General features: G+C 33.7%; 1 protein-coding gene across 3 annotated transcripts; it reads left to right on the top strand.

The window, feature by feature from the left end:
- Positions 1–10,619: 10,619 nt before the first annotated feature.
- LOC110097353 (monothiol glutaredoxin-S10) lies at positions 10,620–21,407 on the top strand. 3 transcript variants are annotated; one of them, XM_028699845.1, is made up of 6 exons: positions 10,620–10,702; positions 10,781–11,110; positions 11,193–11,266; positions 15,893–15,967; positions 19,838–19,864; positions 21,035–21,407. In XM_028699845.1, the coding sequence occupies exons 2-6, from the start codon at positions 10,785–10,787 to the stop codon at positions 21,118–21,120; spliced, it is 588 nt and encodes a 195-aa protein (XP_028555678.1). In that variant the 5' UTR covers positions 10,620–10,702; positions 10,781–10,784; the 3' UTR covers positions 21,121–21,407. The 3 variants fall into 3 exon arrangements, with proteins under 3 accessions (XP_028555678.1, XP_020679340.1, XP_020679341.1); XM_020823681.2 differs by lacking the exon at positions 10,620–10,702 and having other exon boundaries at positions 10,709–11,110; XM_020823682.2 differs by lacking the exons at positions 10,620–10,702; positions 19,838–19,864 and having other exon boundaries at positions 10,709–11,110.
- Positions 21,408–22,699: the final 1,292 nt, after the last annotated feature.

The following is a 22,699-nucleotide window of genomic DNA, read 5'->3' as shown; positions in this document are numbered from 1 at the left end:
CCTTTCAGGGACCCTAAATCCTACTTATCTGCGTCACAGGATGACGCCACCTCCATCTTTTCTCTCACGCATGTGATCGAGTGTTTGATTTATTTTCTCCAGTTTCTCTTTAGTACCCTAGAGCCTCCGAGTGCTAGTTTGAGCCACGCATGTTGATTCAGCCCTTCGGACCTTTCTTCCCTTTGAGTAGGATTTCCTAGTCTATACCCATGTGCCAATCCCACTTTAGGAGAGGATAATGTATGATCCTTAATCGAGAGTTTTCTTAGGCTCCGGCCTGAGATGTAATTAACCATGGGGGCTTGCGCCCGTGGGAAACTTGGCCCCACATCTACTAAACCCCACTCGATGCTCTCACATCGGATGGGGGAAACCCGTGATTAGGTCGTGTATATTGCTACCCATTGGGGTGTGTTGGCGACAGCCTCTATCCTCAATGGTTAGTCGTATGCACGATCCAATCTGTCCCTTCCAATCGACCCGTTCGCGCGGTGCTCTTTCGGAGGTCCACAATTGGTTGTCAGTAGCTAAAGAGTCGACGTCGATGATTCGGAGGTAAAGGGCCAATAATGGTCATCATGTAAAGGGATGATGATGGTGATGGTTGAGTTGCACTTTATTGGAGGCAATATGCACTTATGTTGATGGGGGTAGAAAGTAGATAACCCGATAAAAGTGATCAGGGTAGGGCTCCATGGTAGTAATCAAGCTATACACTACTGGTGCAAATTGAGTGGAGGCTTGATGGTGATGACATTAACTTGTATTGAAGAAAGAGTTGAAGGAGATGCTTTGAAGTGTCATATATTAGAGGTTAAGAGAAATCCACAGACTATTTGACCTATCTTAAGTTGCTTGCCAAAGCATTACTTGATGGTCTAACTTACTGGAAAAATCCACTAAGAATATTTAACATATCCAAGATTATTTGTCTAAGCGTTACATGATGACATTAACTTGTATGGAAGAGATTGAAAGATATTCACAAGAGATGTTTGACTTATCCAAGATTTTTTTTCAAAGCATTGCTTGATGGTGCAAACATGTGTAAAAAAGGTCGAGGGAGTCCACTATGGATATTTTACCTATCCGAGATTGTTCATCAGAGCGTTGCTTGATGTCGTTAACTTGCGTGGAAGTCCGGCGGCCGTCGGCGACCAGGCAGTGGTCCGACGATGGTCGGGAGTAAGTATGGTTGCAGTCGGCGTCCAGGTGGAAGTCTCGTGGCGGGTGGCGGCCGCGGGTGTTGGTTCGATGTTGGCAGATGGAAGTTTAGCGACGGTCGACGGGGGTTCGTCGGCGATGGTGCTTATTTAGAATTCTAGGATCCTCAAAGCCTCAGGGCTCTTTGCAATCTCTAGCCGAGCCCCCATCATGTAGAGAATAGGATTTTATTTATAGATTTTTGTGAGTGTTACACCTTATAAATATGGAGAAGATCCAAGGCAGGTTTGGAGTGCTCTATCGAACAACCCATTACTAATTCTCCCAATCATAATGCCTTTATCAAGCATTTATATGCCCAAATGATGTCAGAATTAAACAATCTTGGGCTCGTTGGTTGTCTCATCGATCCCCTCAATTCAACTATAACTCTATAAGCATGTTAAATTTGGATATCAATTGATCATCTAATTTATTCTTTGAATCTTCCAAATGCATTTCAGCTCCTTAATTTGGATCCATTTGGGCTCGAATTGAAATGATTTTGGTGTCGTTGGGTTCGTCTCCTTGAGATGTTCAAATTGACTATAAATTTGTTGAAATCAAAGTTCAGATGGTCACAATTTTAATTTCAAATTTTCTAACTTTGATATGCCTCGAGATTTGTGCATAACAAAGATAATGTTTTTGTGATGTATTAGTTGCCCTCTTATTTTTGGATGTCACAGTGACAGAGTCTAGAATTATCAACCGGCTAAAATTATCTATTTTATCGATTTTGTAAGTAATAATTGCTAAAATTTCCAGCTAAAATTATCAACTTCCTATAACTATCTATTTTAGCCCGTTGATAATTTTAGGCATTTGTTAATAATTTTGTCGTTTTGTAACATCAAAATTATAGAAGCAAAATAATAATATTGTAACATCCAAAGATTAAAAAAAAAAAAATCATTATTAGTATTACGAGAAGAAAGAACTGCAAGTGTGAAGAATATTTTTGTGTAATGATTAATATATCTTAGGAGTGTGTCCACTTTTCTAAAACTATGGCTGGATCTTGTTCGGCTGAATGATTTGTAGCTAAATATAACTATTTAGAACCATTATATTATTGATATGATCTCATGTGTGTGAGAAATATTATTCTGATTTAATAGCTCCATCCATCAAAATATTCCTAACAGATGGACACAATCAAATTAGTCGTACTTAAGAGAGAAATAAAGATGAAATATTGCAAACCTTGGTGTTGTTACAACTAGAAATTATTCTCTGCTGTCACCGAACGGTCCAGAGGTAAATCAGAACATGTCACGTCATCCGGTACCGAGCGGTACACAACAGTGGTATACAATAAAAAAAATGATGTGGAGTGTTCTCATTCGCCTCTGGACGGCTTTTGGTGACCGTACTGAATAATTTCTCGTTTTTTTTTTTCATTTGCCTCTGAATGCTGTTCGGTGACTTCACGGAATAATTTTTTTGTCCTAATGACATTTAAATATATATAGGACAGTACCCAATATTATATTATTTATAATTAATTATACTTTAGATATTTTGCTAAACTTTTTAATGAAGATTGTGAAAATAAGATTGACTGTAGTGACCTTAGCACCCTAAATGAAAATAAAGATTTCTATTTTTTTATGTTTATTTTTATTTTATAGGAAATTATCTATTGTTGATCTGATGCATATAATCACAGGAGAACCTCCCGTGATTGGAATGAATGTAGCTAAGTTTACAGCTATGATTCGTATATTTAATAGGTTTAAAAAAAGGAAAATAATAGAAAAAAAAAACTGTCAATAAATATAGGAACCTATTAAGTAGATATTTTTTTATATGATTCATATAAATATAGAAACAAAAAGAACAATCAATAATTATGAATTATTTCCCTTTTTTATTAAACAATAATGCAGCCCATTTAACTAATTACGTAATTACTTTTTTGATAATGCATATATATGTTTTTGTTGAGTTTTTAAAAATTTTAGAAGTAGTTAATTAAAGTTATAACTAGTTAGGCAAGTAAAAATATTTTATTATATATAGCTTTTTTGGTTAAGTTTTTTAAAAATTTAGAAGGTTTTGATTAAAGAACTTACTTATTTGCGTAATTAATTATTTGTTACTGCTTGTCTTTTTAGAAATTTTACAAGTATATATTTAATTATAGCTTTAATTAATTAGGTAATTAAATTGTTGTTAATATATACAATTGTTTAGGTTGAGTTTTGTTGCGGGCTATAGTATTTGTAGCTGTAGAGAGATAAATGACTTAACGTCTTAGCTTTGAACGAAGATTCATCACATACAAGTAAAAGATAGGGGTTCAGTAATCATAAGAGATATCATAATTTTTATGTGGAGAATCCTGAAAGGAAAAAATCATGAGGACTTTCCCAAAATGAATCCACTAGCTAGTGTTTGTAGTTAATTACAAATGAGTCTCTTACCCGAGGGAAGGCATTAGCTCAATGTAGTAAATACATGTCATATAGAGCGCATGACATAGTTGGAGTTGAAAGGATTCAGTGACATGAGAGTTGATCTCAAGAGGGCATTGGCCTACTCATTTGGTCGATAAGATCATAGTCGAGAGAAAGTGGTCGACGGGACTGTAGTCAATGGGTGACGGAGGTTAGGAGGACCGTAGTTCGACAACGATGGTTAGAGAAATAGTAGTCGCCGGGCAATGGAGGTCTGAATGGCCGTAGTAGGCTATAAGAGATTGGTCTGAGGGTGATGATAGTTGGAGGGAATGTAGGCAATAGGTGGACAAAAGATGGTTGGTGGGCATGTGGTGGCCCGATGATGATTGAAAGATGGGCGGTGGTACGACGGGGGTCGGAGGACAAGCAATAATCTAGAGACGGTTGGAGGATGGGTGGTGGTCTGGCAACGATCAGAGTATGGGCTAATGGCTATGGCTCAACGACAGTCTGCAACCGTGTAATAACCCAACTTTCTGAAATGATTTTCTTAAAATGAAAAATCTAATTTCAGTGTCATGCCTTGTTGAATAAGGAAGAGGAGGAAGGGAAGGAAAGAGGAGATATAATAAAAAAGAAAAGCTAATTTTAGCCGCCAGATTGCTTCACCATTTTTGTGGAAACTTGCTCAAATTTTGGTAAATGACTTTGATCATATTTTTGTTTTCAAATATTTTAATTCAAACTATTTGATTCTTCCTACAACTGATTTTATTGCATTTTCTTCTTATTTACTGAACTTCTAAACTTTTTTTATATAATATAGTACTGATTATTCTGAAGATTTTAACTGTAACATTTCTTATTTTCATCGAGTAAAATAAAAGTAATTGAATTTTTTTTATAATTTTTTATGAATTCAATTTGTTATGATTATATGATTTTTTATGAATGGAAGTTCACTCATCAGCAGTAGTGTTTGGGTAGAACTTTAGGATTCTTTAAGCCTCAGAACTCTCTACTATCTCTAGCCAAAGGTTCCAAGCTCCCCCTTTTTTCATGGGGGAAAAGAGGTCTATTTATAAATTTTTTACAATGTCATGCCTTGTAAACATTGAGAAGATCTTGAGCAAATTCGAAGTGGTCCATTGGACAACCCATATTAATCCTCTTGATCATAGAGGGTTTGTCAAGCATTTATATGCGTCAATGATGTCATAATTAAGTGATATTAGGTTCATTGAATTTATCTCATCGAGCTGCTCGATTCATAATATTAGGTTCATTGAATTTTTTACAATGTCATCGCGCCGCTCGATTAAAAAAAATTCAACTTTAATCCACCTCAATATTTGTGCTAATGACATTTCTTTATTAGATTTAAATGAGAATTTAACTCTTTACATGACACAATGGAGGAAAAAGATTCATGTAGCTGACCCCACATAGTAGGATAAAGTCTTTAGGTGTGTCAAAATCAGGTTGGCGATCGGGTTCGGACAAACTCGATATTGACATACGACTATTTGACACGATCCGAACGTGAACCATTTTTGCATACGGGTCAGAAATTTGAACCTGGACCCTACCCGTTGGGTTTCAAGGTTGACCTGGCCCAACTTGAAACCACGGTGCCACTTGCGAGATTTGGCCGAAGATGCACCTGAATGGGAGAAAATGCTTCGCAACGAGCAAGCTCCCTTCCGTCGTTGTCGTTACTTCTGATCCAACAAAAGAACGGCGAGTTGTCATGACTTCTAACCCAACAGGAAGGAACGTCGTAAAAGGAGAGCACAACACGCGAGCGGGCATTCGAAAGCGAGAGAAGAGGAAAAGCAAACCCTACATGCAAGTACAGGTGTACTGGTAGAGGCGCAATATGTGAGCGGCTGTACAGAAGCAACGAAAGAGGGATTGTGCCTGGGTGGGTGAATCAAATTAGACCCAGGTCCACTTCGAGTTAGCGGGTTGACCCGAACCTAACCCGACTTGTCAAACGGGCCAAAATTGGAACCCAAATCCGATCTGTTTGTCAAACGGGTTGACCATAACCTGGAATTTTCATGTCGGGTTTTCAAATCGTGTAAAATATTGACACCCGTAAAAGGCTTGATATTGTTGTTGTATTAAATGGGTCAGATACAAGTTGACCGAATTCAGGTTGGATCGATTTTGAGTTGGATCCGAACCTGATCAGTTGACTCATTTTGACACCATTACTCCTAATGTTATTGTTAATGACTTTATTTTTTCTGCCAATTCATTTCAATAAAAACATCAAATATTATTAAAAAAATTATCTTGACTAAGCCAGAAACATAGATGAATAAAATTGTATGCGAGCCAAGTTAAAATTAATTAAAAAGTTTAATTATTATTTACTAACTGAGTTTTTTTTTTTGGTTTGATAATAGAATTTTGTAGCTGTTATGTATTATTTTTATACAAAAAGAAGCCACAGTTACTCACATGGAGATGGATGACCTGCTCAACCAACTCCCTAATTTGCGTCCTGCTCAGTATTTTCAATTCATTAAAGAGACTAACAGATAACGTACATCGCATATTAATTTCTTCTCCTTGAAGTAAGCCACCATTTCTTAAGAAGAATTGTTGAATAAGAGCTTTAAATTGATAATACTATAGGCGTTGGCGCTCATAAATTTGAAATCATAACGATTTAGCACATAATATGTCAACTCCCACAATCACTTCTCGAAGATTCCCTTAACATTTTCAGTCACAAAATCACTAAAAAGATGTTGAACCACCATACTTCGTATTCTGAAGGGGGAGTTCATCTATCATGGCTAGGATTAATTATTCTGTGCGGATGTTGAACGCCGTCGGAGACCAACCAGAATGCGCCATGTCACCCCTTCGCTTGGTACCGCTAAAGTGGCACACTCTGATTGGTCTCTGGACGGCGTTCTACGTCCGGTCTCTGCACAGAATAATCTCTCTATGACTAGACTAAAGTTTTATTTGAGACTTTTTTCTTACTATTTTAAAGCAATTTTTAGTACAAAGATTTTTACTAAAAAACTGCTTTAGAAAATAATAAGAAAACTGTCTCAAATGAAACCTATGTCACAAGCAAGCTTAGAGGAAAGCAAAAGAATAAAGATTCCCATCCTGCACAAGAAGTAAATAGTGAAGGAATGCAAAGAATATATAGGATTACAATGCACAAAAGATTAGTTTTTTTTTTGAAAGAAAAAGTTTCATATGTAACGAGTAGATGGGTTAAATAAAACCACGATTACAAAGAACATTTACACAGGAAAGCTTCATCATCATCATTGTTTCCAGATGAACCCACAAAATCCAGGTAATTATTGATTTTGCTCCTGAACTAATCACCGATAATTGAGATGAGAATGGTTGCCTCTTCAGTATCTAGACCACTATCTGGTAGAGAAATTCTTCTTTTAGGCTTTTCGGCTTTCTTCGCTTCAGGTTTGTCCATATCATTATCTCCATGACTTGATTCTCCTGCAGCAGAAGTACCCTTCTCTTTAGCTTCTTCTATAGTTTTTTCTTCTTTTTCTTTCACCTTCTTATAATCTGATAAAAGGTTCAAGAGCTCGTCAACACAATCCTCCATTGCTCATAAAACTTGTGCACAAAAGATTAGTGTAGGTTCTAATGAGTATTTATAGGTCTTAATAGTGTGCATGAAATACAAGAAAAAGCATCATCAAAGCTACTGTATATGCATTAATTCTCAGGATATAGTCATTTAAGGAAACCATTGGCACTTTTTTTTTTCCTTAAATAATTATATTGTCCAGATGATTTCAATAATTTCAAGCAGAAGATCATTGGATAGGCTTGATCAGTGTACTGTGAATTATCTGAACAAACACTACAATCTGGGTGGTGAGTATAATTTGAAAGAAGATTGGATCAGAATGCTCTGATTAAAGTTTTAACACTAGACTTTTTTTAGGTACGAGTATAATATGAGTTGTATTGATTTCAAAGCAAGTCTGATTAATATAAAACTTATCATTATGAAATATAATTCCTAAGTATTATTTAGAAGACATATTGAAAAGATTGTTTATTGAATTTGAAATAAGAAATAAATATTAAATGAAGTTAAAAAATATAAAAATTTGTAAATACATTTATATGAGTATTGAGAGTATATAAAATAATATTTAATCAATCTTTTAAAGGCTCTCAAAAAAGTTCCAAATTTGCATATTCAAGTAACTTTGGATTTGTTGCGTGAAAGAAATCAAGCGGGCTAAGTGGGAGATCAAACTCAAGCTTCGTTTGAGACGGTTTTTTTATAGCTTCTTAAAATAGCTTTTTAATATAAAAATTAAAATTTTGTATTAAAAAGTTATTTTAAGAAGCAATTAAAAAGTCGTCCCAAACGAAATCTCCATCATCATATTTTTTTCAATCATATATTCAAAGTCAATTAAGTAAAGGGCAGAGCATATGATTTTTTAAGTAGAAGGGGAAAAACTCTAGAGCCTCGCATAGTCCAATGGCTTCTACTATAATAAATCAATCAAAAGTTTCAATTGCGGTTGGAAAAAGAATATAGATGCAGCTTACTCATATGAAGCTACAATGCAAGTTTGTAATCTATAAAAAATTGTGATTGAAAGCTTTTATGCTCCTAGAGGTGGTTATGGTGCATTTGACTCTTAAGAACAAAGATTGTGGTATAGTAAGAGGCAATTATAATAGAAGGACGGAAGGCTTGCAACATACTCATTCATAGATAGCTATAACATAAATCTTAGGAACAATGGCTACAATTTACCTGTAGATAGTTTTGGGCATAAAACTTATAAGAGAGGGTTGCACTATATATATATATAGGGTTCTTCTTGTCGACTATAAGCATGTCATAATTGGAGATCATTTGATTACTTAATTAATACTTTGAAGATTTTAAGTACACTTCAGTGTCTTGATTTGAGCCCGTTTGAACTCAGATTAGACCGATTTTGATGTCATTGAGTTCATCTTATTGAGACGTTTAGTTTGACGGTAAGCTTGCTACGATTAGAATTCGGATGGTCACAAATTTAATTTTAAAAGTTTCTTGTTCAAATATGCATCGAGATTAGTGCTTTGATCAAGTTGATTTTTGGTGATGTATCAAATATAAATTTGATATTTATTTATAATTAAAATAGGTTAAAATATTACAATAAGAAAAAAAATATATATATGATTGATGATTAATATTAAAATATAATCCATATTAAATTATAATTATAAATTTAAATATTAGCTGATTCAATTTGCAATATAATTTATAATATTAAAAGATTTACTTCAAATCTAAAAGTGACGTGCCACATTCTGATTCCATCATTAATTTAACATCCACATAAACATAACAAATCATTAACATAAGCCAAATGTTTCTTTGCTATTATCAAAATTGTGGAGTTGATATGGAAAAACTCACAGGCTAATACATTATAAGGCAAATACTATTAAGTACTTACAATAATATTATAATTTTTAATTTCTCATAGCAAAACACACTTGCACATACCTTTCATATTTCTTGAAAACTCCTGAAATTTTATAAATTTATATTGGACATATATATTAAACATAAATTACATCATTTTCTTAAAAAATATATATATATTCATAATTGATTTAGATGTCTTATAATATTTCTTATCATTTCCCACATGAACATTATATCATATTTGCAATGTAAGGTTCATCAATATCAAAATAGGGGTGTCAAAATTGAATTACAGGTCATATTTGGGTCAAACCTGACATTGACACAATTCTTGTTTGACACGATCTGAGCCGACTCATTTTTACAAACGGATCAAATTGTATAACCCGGACCGAACAAGTCTGACCCGGGGCCAAGCAGAAATGGCAATCGAAGCCGCACTTTGCGGCACATGTTGGTGACGTGAAGGGGAGCAGAGTGGTGCGGAGGAGGTGAGTGATCTGCTTTGTGAGGAGTAGAGTTAGGGTTTTACTGGTTTCTAGAGGTGTGGATGGGGAGCAATTCGTCGAAGGAGGTCTCATATCAGCAGAGTTAGGAGCGATGTAGGAGCTACAGTCCCAGCGCCGATGTTAGCGAGTTAGAGAACTCCAATGGGTTTTGTGGCCACCCCTTCACTTTTGGTGCTTCAAGTTCATTTGCATCTTCGCCGTTGGATATTGGGAAATCCTACCTTGCCGGGGCCACAGGGATGCGACTAGACCGTGCTAGCAGCAGAGAGGATTGACATTTCCGGGTTGGTCACTTGGACTCGCGCAATTAGTGTCATAGGGCTTGCAGGCGGGAGTGGACTGACGTTTTCGGATCAAATATGGGTCATTCTAAGGTTTTCGGTTCAGCCCGAATCTGATCCAATTTTTGAAACGGGTCAATTTGTTAGATCCAAATCTGACCTGTATGACAAACGGATTGACCCTAACCCAAAATTTTTGAGTCAAATTCATGTCTAATTTTCTGTTGGTATCAAATATTGACACTACTACGTCAAAGCCTGAGCTAGGATTTCCATCCAGGTAGTACAAACCTTCCCTAAAATTTAAGCAAGCAATCGAATTCATTGAATCTAGTTGGATTTCCGTCCAGGTACAACGCCAGCTTGGACGGTTGCCTTGTCATTGCATAAGATGTACCGCAGTAATCAGAATACCTTATAAAATGCTGTGCATATTTTGTATTATATATATATACCGGATATTAATAAGCACATATATAAATTATTGTATATAATTTGTTAAGATTTGATATTGAATTCTTCTGAGTTACATTCAAATTTAGCAATTTTTTTTATTTTTAGTTAAATTAAAATCAACTCGCTAGTTAATAAATTAATTTATCTTTCTTCATATCATTATTTTTAAAAATAAGAAAATTTAAACTACAATATAATCAAAATAAATTTTATATATTATAAAAATTCAAATTATCATCATTTTTTTAATTTATGAATTTTAAAAGAAATTATAATTTTAATATAGTAACAAATCATATTTGAAAATTTTAATAGGATATTAAGTTGAGACAGCGTGACCGACACTATTTTGATCCGGATTGCGAGAAGCTCATCCGCCGGACCAACGCACCGGTAAGATTCCGATAAACGCGAAGCGGCGCTACCCTCCGACTCTGCGAGTCACCCGCCCTGTCTCCTCATCTGTTTCAGGTCGATGGAGAAGTGCGCAGCCATGGCGACGAGCTCGAACCTAGTGAGAACTAGCATGTCTCTGTGCCCTAAAGCCTGTCGTGCGCGTTATCATCGGCAAGCCTCTCCCCCGGGCTTCTCGCCTCCTTTACTTCTGCGCCCTTCCTTTGGCATCTACCGTAGCAACAAAAGAGTTGGCGGGGAAGGAACTGGCGGGGTTATGGAAGTGCGATCGATGTCCTCTTCTTCCGCTCCCTCTTCGTCGTCCTCCTTCGGGGCGCGGCTTGAGGAGACGGTGAAGAAGACGGTGGCGGAGAATCCGGTCGTCGTCTACTCCAAGACATGGTGCTCGTGAGTTACCTGATGCCCTATTTTTTAACTAAGTTCTGTTTTAATTCATTGTTGCGCTATTCTGATTTCTTGGGACGTGGAGGTACTCGATGGAGGTGAAGGCGTTGTTCAAGCGAATTGGAGTGGATGCCCTCGTCATCGAGCTTGACCAGCTAGGTAAATATTTAGGTCTTTTGTCCTTTTTAGAAGTTTTGTTGTTTCTTTTGCCCTGTTTTCATTATTTGATCATTTATATGAAGGCTGGAGAATATTGTCTGCTTGAGTTTACTACTTCTTACTGCGCTTTGGACCGAAGGAAACTAGTTTTGCTGGAGTTCAAAACCTGTGAAACTCTGGCTAGGCTTGCTGTGAACATCGGGAACAGTGGGATGAATGGTGATGTTTGAACTTTCTGGAAGTATTGAGCTTGTGTGAACGCGAGAGTGGCCTTTCTGCTTTTCATTTGAAGTAGATTGGCGGCAGATGGGAATAAGTCTTCTTGAGTTTTTACTTGAATCTCAAAACTTAATTCATAGGGCTGAAATCCTTCACTCGTTTCTTTGATTATGCTTAGAACCACCAAAATATAGGACAGAACTGTTAATTAGTTCCAGGGTACCTTGCTAATGATTACAACAGTAAAAGTAGTAGCCATTGCCAGCTTAGACATTTGGTGGATACTTCGTCTACAAATTTCTTAGTTTTCTCGGTCTTTGTTTTGTCCGGCAATAATTCCCAGGGCTTGAGCTAAAAGCTTAAGCTCATTGTCAAAATTGTGGACTTTTGGAATTTGTTGAAGTCCGCTATAGTAAATTCTACCTGATCTTAAATTATGGGACAAACTTTCTACTTGATATATAGCCTCTTATTTGGGCAGGATTTGTGTAGAATAAAAAATACATCCTTTGATGTATTTAGTGCATCCTTGGCTTGCAATCCTAATTTTGAACTCACACTCTACACTGCAACTATAGCTTGAGACATCTCGAAAGGATTGGAGCACATTGGTAAATGGAGTGATTATCACATCTTTAATTATTGACTACCTTCTTTTTTATGTTTTTTATATTGTTTTAAGGCATAACGAGGGGAGGGTGAATTTTGCGTGCTTTTTTTTGCATTTTAGAAATTTTCTCTTAAAATTCAACCAAGCCAATCCCACATTAGCATGATAGTTATAATGTAAAGCAGAACAAGATAAGTTGTTCTATTATCTATACTATGCACTATAGCACATAAACAAGTTGAAGTAAACACATGTATACTATTATGACAATCATTTTTGTATAGAGGTGCACAAGATATGATATTGCTAGCAAATGAGCAATCTAGGTCTAGGCATTATGATAAAAATCACATTTAACATTCTTAGTATAATAAATAGTTTCTAAGTAACTTGACAAACGAGTCCACAAAATATATATGCGGTGATGTTATGATGGTCGAAAGATAATCACACTGCTATGAGAGGATATTAAACAATCTAGATCACAATTGTAATTGTAGCTCTATCTCATAATTACAAGTACATTCAATGTGAATCACTATGTAAAAAAATGCCAATTACTATTAATTACAAAAGTATGATGATAATGGGAATGAAACAATGCTAAGTGTGATTAGTTAATATAGAGTTTAATGTAGAGATAGCGTTGGAACATTAGCATGCATATAACCATTCAATCATAACATCTATGTGAATCAAGCTAAGTGTAATGTAAAGTAAATCTAAAGATGAAGAAATAAGATAATGACATTTACATGGTTCAACCCAATTTGGCCTACATTTACACCTAAGCACTCACTCGCTTAGTATTCCATTGCCAATCACAACTTTGCTCATAAATCTTTGAGAAATCATCACACATTCTTCGTTCATAGGGGAAAAGACCTCACCTTGATTATGGATAACAGCACGCTCTTAGCTAACATTTAGCAATATAAGAAATACCTTCTTCCAAAGTCTCCCAAAACTTTAGTGGTGAGTAACACTATTGCCAATAACTATAAGAGTAACACAATCTCAATAAAAAATGATTGCAAAATATATAACAAAAATCACTTGCAAATTTCCTTAGAGATTAAAAGAGACTCCTCCACAAGTGGAGGAATCAAGGATTTTTTTTCTTAGGATAAACACTTCAAAGTCTTCTTTAAGATGATAAACCTTTAAGCATAAGTTTCTCTCCTAATTTTTGACATTGCTTTCGAGTATAATGATTAATATTTAAGCTACTAGAACATCCAATCTATATAAAAGATGAATGGAGATGAAATCCAATCAAAACATCAAATTTAAGCTATTTAAATAAAAAATTATTAAATTTCAAATGACTCCAAAAATTAGTCATTCAATGTAGTTTTGTAAATGAGTGAGCTTTTATTTCTCCTAATTTTTTACATTGATGTTGAGTAGAATGATCAATATTTAAGCTGCTAGAACATCCGATGTATATAAAAATGAATTGAGATGAAATCTAATCAGAACATCAAATTTCAATTATCTAAATAAAATATTCAACTTTGAATTACTCCAAATAGTACTTGTTCAATGGTATTTTATAAATAAGTTTTCTACCATAATTTATGATTTTAAATGCCTAAATTATGATATTATATATTAAATTATATGTAAGCAACTCAATGGAATCAAAATTAAGCTTAAATTATTTTACAAAAGTTATAATTAATTAATTAATAGTTATTATATATGTTGCATGCTAGAAAATTTATAGTGATAGAGTGAGTTTTATTTCCTAATTTTGCATGAAGATCCTATATGCATAGAGATAGAAGAATATAGGAGATACTAGAGTTTTTATATGAAAATTTTGAGTAGGAAAAAAATCATAGGGCTGGCCCAACTGAAATATCCCACTATATACTTGCAATTATAAAAATGTACTCTTCTCCACAATTGCAGAAGGTGATATTACAAAATTGGCAGTACTTGTGTGGTCTCTTGTAATTATAATAGAGATTTTAGGAGAAATAATCAAGATATGATGAGTATAGTCGAACAATATTAGTTGTATAATAGTAGTCGGATGACCATAGTGTCTTGTGGTAATCGTCGGAGTCGAATGTCGAGTATAAGTCTAGAGCTCTCAGATCTCCAAGCTCTCTCCAATCTCAAATCTTGATCACTTTCATGCGGAGAATGAGTAACATTTAATATTATTTTGAGGGTGATATTTTAGTAAATTCAGCTAAAATTTTGTAGCACTATCAATGATCGATATTGAATCCTTGGATTATAGACTATTTATTAAGCTTTTAAGTGCTTTAAAGACATCAAAATCAAATGATCTTGGGCTTGCTATATTTGTCTTGTTGAGCCTCTCTATTTGATTATAACCATGAAAAATTTGGAGATTGTTTGATCATTGATTATTGTTTTGAAATTTTTAAATATTCTTCAAGTGCTTGATTTGGATTTCATTTGGACTTTAGATTAGATCACTTTTGATATAGTTGGGTTTTCTTGTTGAGGCAGTTAGTTCAATTATAAAGTTGTTGAAATTGGAGTTTGGATGATTATGCTCTTAATTCCATAAATTTAAAATAGAAAATAGCATCGAGATTCATGCCAATTTAGCAAATTTTTGGATATGTAGCAATATCATATTTAGCAAATTTAAAGGATTAAATGGGAGACATTCAAAATCAAATGAAGTTGTTGAAATAAACGAGACGAAAGTAATGACTATTTAATGATATGCATATCTAATATTAATTTCTTAATTATGTAAAAAATGATATAATTAGCTAAGTAATTAGAATTAGCATAAAATAAGCATAATTAGCAAATTCAGTCGAATGATTATGAAAATTAAGATCAGACAAATTTGTTAAAAATATGGGTGATCAAAATCATAATTTTGAATGAATTATAAAAGTAATATAAATTATCAAACACTATAGATTGATATAAAATAACTTTTATAATAATTTAAATATAATTTTTTTCATTATCCTTAAATCTTTGGCTGATCTTACTAAATTTAAATGAATAATCTAAACACTCGCACTAGACTACATCAACCATGGATAGCAATGCACTTGTGTTTTCATGAATCCACTTGAGTTCTTCAAGTGATTAAAGCTCAGAGCTAGTCTAGTTGATATCAACATCATCATCGTGATTGCTACTATATTTAATTATATACAGAAATGCTTAACAAATCATTAGATGACACCACAAATTTTGTCATCACAAAATCAATGATGAGTACACATGAGTTTTATAGGCTCATGGGATCAATAATTTATTTGAAAGAATTGCATATTTGTTGTGTCATGACTTGAGTTGTGAATCTATATGCTAATGTCTTTGCATTTCTAATATGCACTTTTCCCAAAAAATTTGTCCCAAAAATTTGCATTTTAACTTCATAACTTAACGTAAGTGTAATTCTTTCCACGGCAAGAGATCAACTTTTGAACAACCTTTTGGATACAATGGTGGGCAAACATGTGACATGAGAATTTTCATGCAACTTATGTTGTTGGCTATGCCAATATACTTGAGCTCATTTTTTAATCAACTTCATTCACTACCAACCAACAAGAAGCTGTCTTATTATCAACTTTCACTAAATCTTCCGCTACAAATTTAGTTTGTGTTTTCATATGATCTTAATTTCATGGCATAAAGCAAACCAAAAAAACCTTCCTGTAATTATATAAACTCATGTACCACATGTTTGACGGTGGTATTGTTGTTTATGGTGTTGGTATGAATGTCAATGTAGCCTTGAAGTCTGTCCATAACCAATCTGACATTCGTTTGTTACTGCTTAGGTCCTCAAGGTCCGCAACTACAAAAAGTCTTGGAAAGACTTACGGGACAATTTACAGTTCCTAATGTTTTTATCGGTATGTAACATGTTTTTTTTATTTGCTTGTTGTATGTGACAAATTTTGTTCTTTGAAACCTTTGCCTGCATTAAGCAAAATATGATTTTATGTTTTTTTGTTTTTCCATTACGGATGTACGTTGTTTCAATGCATCCTTAAGTTAATAAAAGCAATTTGAACTAATTGCTCCAGTTACCTGACTCTGTAAGAGAACACATGTAAGTAATACTTTTTCTGATATTTTTGCAAATGAGCATACCGAATTTCATTCTCTTTATAACTACTGACATATTTTTCTGTCCTTTCAAATTTTAGTTCATTTTTTAAGCTAATTCTTCTGAATGCTTGTTGATTTATTTCATCGTCATCATTATCATTTGGCTTACCCCAACTATTTTGGATCAACTTTTTGAATCCCATTCTCTAATCGTTCCTGTTGAATACTGCATGAGGTCTAGCATTTGTTCTATGTTAATATTTATGCTAACTTATATTCTTATTATTTTGTCTTTTCTCTCTTTCTAATCTTGACACTAATTTTATCTACTTATCATATATGTGTCCGAGCCATATAAGTCTATTCCCCACTTTTATCTTTAATAGATGTTATTTTTGCCATATCTCTAACATAAGTAATCCTCAATTTATTCTTCCTAATTTTGTTACACAGTACTTGGATTGTGCAACATACCCAACCTAATGCAGTTGTATACAAATACAATTTACCCGATAAACATCTATGATATTATGATAGGAAGTTGATATAATTTCCTCGAAATTAACAAACAACAATAAGGAATTAGGAAGAATAACTCACCAAAAGTCCTTTTTATTACAAGATATATGAAAGAAAACAACAAATACAGTTGGATCTTCAATTGGAGAGGAAGATCCGACTCTCTCAAATCCCTAGCCGGGGACTAGAGCCCTCACAAACTAAGAAATTCTAATTTCAGCCAATTCAAAATATAATCCTTAAATCATCCTATTGTTAGCCTTAAATAAGCTCTCTTAATTCCCTCCTAAATCAACTCTCTTTCCCTAAATAATTCTCTCTCATATTTAAATTCAAATCAGATCTCTTGCCCTAAATAATTTCATCCCAATTATAATTAAAACTTTCTTAAACAATTCTCTCTTTACTCCTCAGTTTTCCTAAATAATTCTCTCTAAGATATTTTATTTGAAATTAGATCTATTGCCCTAAATAATTCCCTCACAATTGTAATTAAGAATTTCATAAATAATTCTTCTTTGATTAAGAACCTTCCTAAACAGCTCCCTCTTGATTAGAAAACTTTTTAATTCATTCTCAATCAAATCGATCCGTCCATATTATTTACCACATAGCCAACCTAATGTAATGAACCCTATTATAACATGCAATATGAAATGATAATTAAATTAAGAGTTCCAAACTGTAAAGTTGCTGAAATTCCAGAAAAATAAAGGAAAAAAAGAAAATTCATCCTTTAATGATGAAACACTTGAAAGAAATTGATATGCCTTGGAGATAAAAATAACAAACAAACAATGAAAAATTTATAGAAATACTAATATCAATGGTTAATTTTGGATTATAACTTCAATACGAAAAACAAGATACATGTGATCTACAATTCGAGAGGTAGATCGGCTCATCCAAACAACCTAGATGCCGCTAGGAAGCTCTCACAAAAAGAAAACTACAACAACTCTCAGATAAAATTCTCCATACAAAACAAAATATAAACCCTACTACTTACAGCAAACAATGAACAACAAATACCATAATAGTCCTCCCCCAATTCTCTCCCAAATATGCCCCCTAAATCTGCACTCTTCAATTAGGAAACATCTCCTAATTAATCTCCTCCAAATCAGCACCCAAATCTCTCCTTTTAAATAAGGAACATCTCCTAATTAATTCCCTCCAAATTAGCCCCCAAAGCAGCCCTTTTTAATTTGGAAACATCTCATAATTAATCCCCTTCAAATTAGCCTTATTTCCTTATAAATTTCCCTCCCCTATTTGAAATCAAATATGAGATCTTTCCCTTATTAATTCCCTCCTTAATTCTCTTCCTAACATAATGAATTATTGTTATGCTAGGTCCCATAGGGGGGGTCGAAATCTCTCTGGAGTTAGATTCCAGGTTTTGCCCCCTCCACTACCTGTAGGATTATGAACTTCCTCTACCTACGGGGTAGAATCTGACTGATGATCAGATTCCTTGAAGGACACTTCAAGGTGTCGATCATCACATGATTTGTCAATGGGAAATTTAAAACTCATTCTTGATGGATTTTGTCAATGACGGATCTCTGGTATTATAAAGTAGATATCACGCTGTGCAACTTCTTGATAAATTTTTTTTCACAAGATTTTGACCTTCATATTTGTTTTCTTTTTTGCTTAGGACCTTTCCATGAGAGATTCTTAAACTTGAGGTCAAGTGTTACACCTCAAAATTCACCTTGCAAGCTTGTTTTTTTTAAAGCCATAACAGATGACAATTTTGTGGTAGGAATTTTTTTGGGCCTCTATGATAACCGGTCTTCATGCTTTGTCGTCATCTTAACCTTCTTTTTCATCACTTTCAAAACTTTATGTAAACTTGCTGATAAAAATTCAATGCCATTTTTTAGAGTAGATACTTGGCATTACTGTTGGATCCAGGATGACTCCTTTAAGTTACCAACAGAATTTTCCTTTTTTGCCTATTTCAAATTTTAGAATTTATTTTGAATAGGGATTTTCGTAACATATAGTTGATTGCTCAAGTTATAATTGTTGGGCTTGCATCTCAGCATTGCGCCTTCTCTTCTGTCTTCTGAACAACTTTTATTTAAATGAGGAAGCTTTAGAGTCATCTTTCTCCAGTTCATTTGTGCAGCCAAAATCTAAAATGCTAGAAACCTTTTGATGGAGGAAATGTGGAAGATGGTCACAATTATACCCATATTATTATCATTATTCCTCCAAATATCTGAGGTCAGGCTCGACTTCCATTACTCTTGGGGACTTGTGTAGCTTTGTATGACATGCCAATGTATAGAGGACTTGACCAAGCTGGCAGGAGGAGAGGGAGAGAGGACAAGCAATGAACGAGTAGAGAACAAAACTAACAAAGAAGATGACTTAGTTGTGATCATCGATCAGCAAGGAAAAGGAGGTGCCACACTCATTTTGTCTGGACTCTTAGTCTAGACCCTAACACATGCTGGCTTCATGCTTTATGTCCAATTGTTGTGATTAAAATCTTTATCCGGCTGTGATAAAAAAACTGTGTTGGGAGGGAAAAGAAAAATAAAACTAAACCTGTCCTCAACCTCAAACCAACCTCTCACTTAAATGCATAACCTTCAGCATTGCGCCATGTTAACTATCATTGTTAATGTCATACATATTTTCAAGAGGATTTGAATCAATTTTGAAGCAAGCGAGCATTATTAAACTTGACATCAACTTGAAATGATTTTTGAGCCAGAGCTTGACATTGTTGGAATTGACTCGAGTCGATTACAATTCTACTCAAATTTTGAGCAACTTTTGAGCTCTGATTATTTTTTTCACCCTTTATATTTAAATCTCAGGAAACATTTAATTCTAAGAATGCTGAGGCGCAGAAAAAAAGTCAAGTCTTAAAGTTTCTTCATTTCTTAGTTTTGCTAATGAATGATTTTTTAGAGTATATTTTCAATTAAAATATGTTTTGATTGAATTAATCATCATTTTAGGATCCTAAAATTTTTATCTAATGCAACTTTTTTTTTCCCCGTCCTGTCTCCATTCTGAAAACAAGTTTAAATTGCTGGTACTATTGTTTGCTATGTAATCTTAATCTTCATCTCAAACTATAATACAAGTTATTTCCCATCTTTTAAAAGGTTTTATCTTATGAACAGGGGGAAAGCATATTGGTGGTTGTACAGGTACAAATATTATTCTTGCATTTATCCATTCGAAGTTTCTGGTTTTAACTTTTATATCACTGTTATTTTTCTTTGATAACTAGCCTGCCTGGTTGGAAATTCAGTCATGTTCAAGAATACCAAAATAATATAAATAATGGGACATGGATGTTCTTAGTAGATATTTGCAAGAGGATGTACCCTGGTGTATGCTTTTTGCTAATGATATTCTTCTTGTTGATAAGACTAGAGAGGGAGTTGACGGTAAACTCGAATTATGGAGGTCAACCTTAGAGTTTAAAGGTTTTCATTTGAGTAGATATAAAACTGAATACATGGAGTGTAATTTTAGTAGTAATAGATTTAGTGAGGGGCTTTGTGACGTTGAGCGATCAGATCGTTAATAAGTATACTCATTTTAGATATCTTGGGTCTATTGTTCAGAGTGATGGTGAAATAGATTGGGGATATTATTAGTAGAATTCAAGTTGGATGGTTGAAGTGGATGAATGCTTTGGGTTTGTTGTGTGATAGAAAAGTACCACACAAACTTAAAGAAAAATTTTCTAAGCTGGCGGTGAGATCTACATTGCTTTATGGTGCAGAATATTGGCCATTTAAAGAGAAGCATAATATTCAGTTAAGTGTTGCTAAGATGAGGATGCTCAAGCGGATTAGTGGATTTACTCTTAGAGACAGGATATGAAACGAGCATATCCGTGAAAAGGTTGGAATAGCCCCAGTGACAGATAAGATTAGATAGAGAAACCATAGATGATTTGGTCATGTAAAACGGCAGCCTTCCGATGACCCTTTTAGTAGAGTAGATGTATTATATTTGATCTATGTTAAGAAAGGTAGATATAGACTTAAAAAGTCTTGTTTAGAAATATTAGAAATGACATATTTTTATTATATTTAAATGAGAATTTGACTCTTATTAGAACACACTGGAGAAAAAAGATTCATTTAGCCGACCCCACTTAGTGGGATAAAGGCTTGATATTGCTGTTGTTGTATTATCCTCTCATAAGCAAGGAATGGCATCTTCGTTACACAGTTTGGATTCCTGTGGAAGTCCATTAGTATTCATCTCTAATTGTACATTACACCTTTCTATGCTTACATTTTCTCTTTTTGCTGAAGAAAATGAGTTTGTAATACCTTCGGTTCATATTTGCTTTGATGCAGATACTGTAAAGCTTTACCGCAAAGGAGAGCTCACTCCCATGCTATCAGAACTAAACATCAACACAAAGAGATTGCAACAGCCTTAGCTGAGAAGTCCAGGTTTGCAAAATAATTTTATTAAGTGGGTGCTCATATGTATTGATTTTTTATGATTTTCCTTTGTATGATAACCTTTTACCCCGTACAATTAAACTATTCAGTCCATGTTAGTCTTGTAGGACAGTGGAGAGATTATTCTGTGCGGCATTTGACCGGAGGCAAATTCAGACATGTCACATCACCGAATACATTGGGCCCCCGGTGACGTGGCATATGGATTCGCCTCCGGACGCCACACAGAATAATTTTTCTCTTGAAAATCCCGAAGTTTAGTAGAATCTTTAAATTGTGAGATTGTGCATAAAAACATCAACAGCGCAATCTGCTAATAGTGCAACGAGTTAGAATTATATCACCATAGGGCCATTGGTGATCTATATGGATTAGAAATTCCTAATTTATTAAGCATAATTTTTTTTTTTTTTTTTTTTTTTTTTTTTTAATATCACCATAGGGCCATTGGTGATCTATATGGATTAGAAATTCCTAATTTATTAAGCATAATTAAATATTTTAAAACTGTTCTATCATGTTTAATTAATTATTTTTAAAGAGCATAAAAAACTTCCTCGCAAGAATCATCTCCCCTCGTTGCTTCAGAATCTACACTAAGGGTTGATTGAAATGGATTTTACCATTCAACCGAACAATGGTAGAGATTAGACGTTCCATGATTTTGACTTAGTTTAGGATGATTTTTTGCTGTTTTTTTTAAATATTTTTTTAGTTAAAACTTTTAATTTTTATAATAAAAAGCTGTTTCAATAAATAATAAAAAAACCGTCATAAACAAACCTTTTATAATAGCCAAGTGATGGCTGAAATAATATTTACGTTTATGAATGTTGCAAAATAAGATTTATTTAGACTTCAATTGAGCCAGCAATAAAAGAAAAAATAGTATAAAATTTTTTATTTTAAAAATTTTTTATTAAAAAATAATTACAAAACTGTCCCAAATAAATATTAATATAAACATTTTTAAAATCTATTAACAAATTCCGCTGGGTTTTTGTTAAACCTGGTATTCTCCTTGGCATGTAAAAGCTATAGACAACTGAGAATGTCAAATATCTTATTTGATGGGTCTTGTCTCTTGTACATACATGCCAGAAGTTTAGGATCTTCCAAAAGTGATTATAAAACATTTGATTTTCTAATTATTGATTTTTCAAATGCAAATAAGAAAACATGCTTTTATATTCTAATCAAATATAAATATGATATCAACATCAAGTAACTTAATTGATAAAACCCTTAAAATTATTATTATTATCTGTAGATCAAATACCACCCATATCAAATTTACACATCAATTTAAATTTAGTGGGAAAAAAATTGTTAATATGATGTTATGATAAGTATATAGAAAAGGCCAAGAAGGTAATTTCCAAGATCAATTGAAGAAGGTTTCTAATTCAGATTTTATTTGGGATGATTTTTTTATTATTTTTAAATAAAAAATATATTGAAAACGGAAAATAATAATAATCTAAAATTATTTCAAATGAAATCTAAGAATTACTGGTGTACATAAAAGTTGTCTGCTCATAATAGCTTTCTAAA

The sequence above is a fragment of the Dendrobium catenatum genome, unplaced genomic scaffold (genome assembly GCF_001605985.2).
Source record: "Dendrobium catenatum unplaced genomic scaffold, ASM160598v2 fragScaff_scaffold_1398, whole genome shotgun sequence".
NCBI lineage: Eukaryota > Viridiplantae > Streptophyta > Magnoliopsida > Asparagales > Orchidaceae > Dendrobium > Dendrobium catenatum.
This window is presented reverse-complemented; position numbering and strand designations above follow the sequence as displayed.

What these genes read in the sequence shown, in the direction of transcription:
- LOC110097353 (XM_028699845.1), top strand. Translation starts at nt 10,785, where the DNA reads ATGGAGAAGTGCGCAGCCATGGCGACGAGCTCGAACCTAGTGAGAACT. An exon ending in CATCGAGCTTGACCAGCTAG is followed by an intron (nt 11,267 to 15,892) that starts GTAAATATTTAG and finishes GTTACTGCTTAG; the next exon opens with GTCCTCAAGGTCCGCAACTA. An exon ending in AGTTCCTAATGTTTTTATCG is followed by an intron (nt 15,968 to 19,837) that starts GTATGTAACATG and finishes TCTTATGAACAG; the next exon opens with GGGGAAAGCATATTGGTGGT.